We start from the raw sequence: 2,789 nt of genomic DNA, 5'->3' as shown, positions 1-2,789 counted from the left end.
CCTTGGGATCTACGCTTTTAAGCATCGAAGTTACTTCCTTACAGAGGCCTTTCCAGATTTTGTCAAGTTATGTCTCCCCAACCCTGTTGTCTCAAGGAGGACCTTGTGGCTTTCTGGCCATAGCAGTTAGTAAATCACATTATTCAAAAGGTGGCTAGATTGTAAACTCGGGAAGGGCAAGCCCATGCCTATTTTGTTTGATCCTGAAGCCTCACTGCCTATCCCAGAGCATAACAAATAGTAAGTACTTCGTAAGCATTTCTTTTAAAAAAAGAGTGAACATTAATATGAAGTGCAGGAGCCTTGGTGGTGTGGTGAGTTACTGTATATACTCTTGTAGAAGCCGAGTTTTTCCAGCACATTTTTATGCAGTTTTTGTGGTAAAATTAGGTGCCTCAGCTGATAATCAGGTTGGCTTATACTCGAATATATATGGTGCATTCGGGACGATTGACCTCATGATCAGTAGTTTGAAACCATCAGCTACTCTGAGAAAGATAGGCAGTGCCTACTTCATAAGGAATTGCCAACTGGGAAGCCCATGGGGCAGCTCTACCCTGTCCTGTAGAGTCGCTGCGAGTTGGAATGGCCTTGTGACAGTGAAGTTCCAGAGGGGTATGCTCGGTTTGGCAGTTAAGGCCTGTGTACCCGTTTTGTGGGAGAAAGACCTGCTTTGAGGTTGATTACAGCCAAGAAAGTCCTATTGGGGGGTGGGGTGGGAGTCTAGTCTGTCAAATTAGAATGCTGGGAGCTGAAAATGACTGGACAGTCCTAGTAGAAACTTATGTTACGTGTTTTTCTACACTTTCAGCCTAAAGCGCCCAAGGGAAAGAGTGGCGGTCGGGAGAAAAAAGTCGTCCATCCGTACAGTAGAAAAGCAGCCCAGATTACCAGGCAGTCCCACAAACAAGAGAGAAAGGAGAAGTAAGTGTCTTCGCCGTTTGCTCTATACATTGGTGAAAAGTCAGTTTGTGCGCTTATCCTCCAGGCAGGCGGCTTTATGTATTGAATCCGCTCCAAACATTGAGAGTAAAATAGTTAGTAAGGTCTTATGTAGCTCAATAGATGGATAGATAGATCAGTAAATTTAAATAGAAAATTAGTTCAATGAAGAAACTTTAAAAGGCATGAAATGGAGAATGGGGGAGACTTTTGGGGGCACAACCATGGAAAGGATCTCTGAGTGAGTAGCATCTGAACAGAGAGTTGAGAAATGAGGGAGCTGTGATGGATACAAAGTGAGCCTACTCAATGCTTATGAAGAGCCCTGGTGGTACCACGGGTCAGGCTAACCAGTGGCTGTTCAGGATTGGTTATCCAAACCCAATAGGTGCTGCACAGGAGAAGAATGAGGTGGACGTCTCCTGTAAAGATCTATGGTCGCAAAAACCCTCAGGAGCATTTCTGTCTTGCCTTATTGAGTTGCTGTGGCCAGAATGAAACAGTGGAGGGTCAGCGACAAAGAAGGCCCTCAGAGAGAGGGTTGCCATGGTAGCTGCACCGATGGGTCCAACATGGCAACACCTGTGAGAACAGTGCGGGACCAGGACGTAGTTTGTTTTGTACAGAGGAGGGCTATGAACTGGAGTCAACTTGACAACCCAAGAACAACAAAACCAGGATGAGTCAGAGCCAGCGTGATAGCACAGCTTGAGTTACAGCATCGGTGACCAGGAATCAGATTTGACTTTTCAGTAGGAGCATGATCACAGTAGCATCTTCAAGTTCAGTTGATCGCCCTGCACTAAAGCAATGAAAAACCCAAACAGACTCATTGCCATCAAGTCAGGGCCAACTCAGAGCGACCCTGCAAGGCCAGGTAGAATGGCCCCTTTGACTTCCAAGACTGACTGTTTCCAGGAGTAGAAAGCCCATTCTCCTGAGGACTGCCTAGTGGCTGTGTCCTTGCAGATCTTGGCCCACTGTGTGAGCACTACATCCCCAGGGCTCCACCAGTAGAAAATGAACAGCAGGGTATAACACAAACTTCAGGCACCCAGCTACTGTTGTTTGTTATCTACTACTATTTTATACAATTTTTATTGTGTAAAATTTAGCACACCAAAAATTTAGCTTAGAAAACTGACATTTACTTTCTCACAGTCCACATCAATTAGGTGTCTGGAAGCTTTTAACCTGGGTCCTTCGGATTCAGTCTCTTGCTCTGAAATGTAGGGTAGGACCGCTGTCCTCTCAGGTTGCTTCAGTGCCATTACTGTTACTTTTTTTTTTTCAGAGTAGGGGAGAAGATGGAAGATAATCTTTGGCACAGTTTTGGAATCTCTTCCATCACTGTTGCACTGTTTTATTTGTTAATTAAATCACTAGATTCAGCTGCACTCAGCAGGGCAAGGTCATGAGTACCAAAGGCAAGAATCATTGGGGGCCATTTTAGATAACTACCATCTTTTGGTGAGATCTGTCAATTAAAGGTACTTGTTCTCTGAAACAGGGTGGTTTTACTTTCAGTTGCAGTTTTAAATCTCAAATACATCTTCTTTCTTTTGCAATTCCTACTACTCTAATTTGGGCCTTGCTGAGTTTGTTCAGCTCTGGTGACTGTTTTTGCATGCATTACTTGTTGTTTTTCCAGCTGATTAGCATTCCACTTCATGGATATGGCACTCATTATTCATATGAGGATGGTCACTGATTGTGTCCAGCTTTTTACTATTTTCCGAGGTTGACAAATTATGAGGCCAGCCACTTTTATATAAAGTTTTGTTGGAAAAGTCATGTCCATTTGCTTATGTGTCTTATGTATGTCTTTAAAAATTATGTTCATGCAG

At 43.8% G+C, this 2,789-nt stretch overlaps 1 protein-coding gene across 2 annotated transcripts in view; it reads left to right on the top strand.

Moving 5' to 3' along the window:
• The window catches only part of TMA16 (translation machinery associated 16 homolog), a 32,214-nt gene that overhangs the window by 15,522 nt on the left and 13,903 nt on the right, over positions 1 to 2,789 (top strand). For both annotated transcript variants that reach the window (XM_045295764.1, XM_045295765.1), the window contains one exon: positions 812 to 924. In XM_045295764.1, coding sequence (XP_045151699.1) covers positions 812 to 924 — 113 coding nt within the window. The remainder of the gene's footprint in view (positions 1 to 811; positions 925 to 2,789) is intronic.

The sequence above is a fragment of the Echinops telfairi genome, unplaced genomic scaffold (assembly GCF_000313985.2).
Source record: "Echinops telfairi isolate 266 unplaced genomic scaffold, ASM31398v2 ScPeMD7_5868;HRSCAF=6743_0, whole genome shotgun sequence".
Lineage (NCBI taxonomy): Eukaryota > Metazoa > Chordata > Mammalia > Afrosoricida > Tenrecidae > Echinops > Echinops telfairi.
The sequence above is the reverse complement of the archived record's forward strand: the minus strand, read 5'-3'. Positions and strand labels throughout refer to the sequence as shown.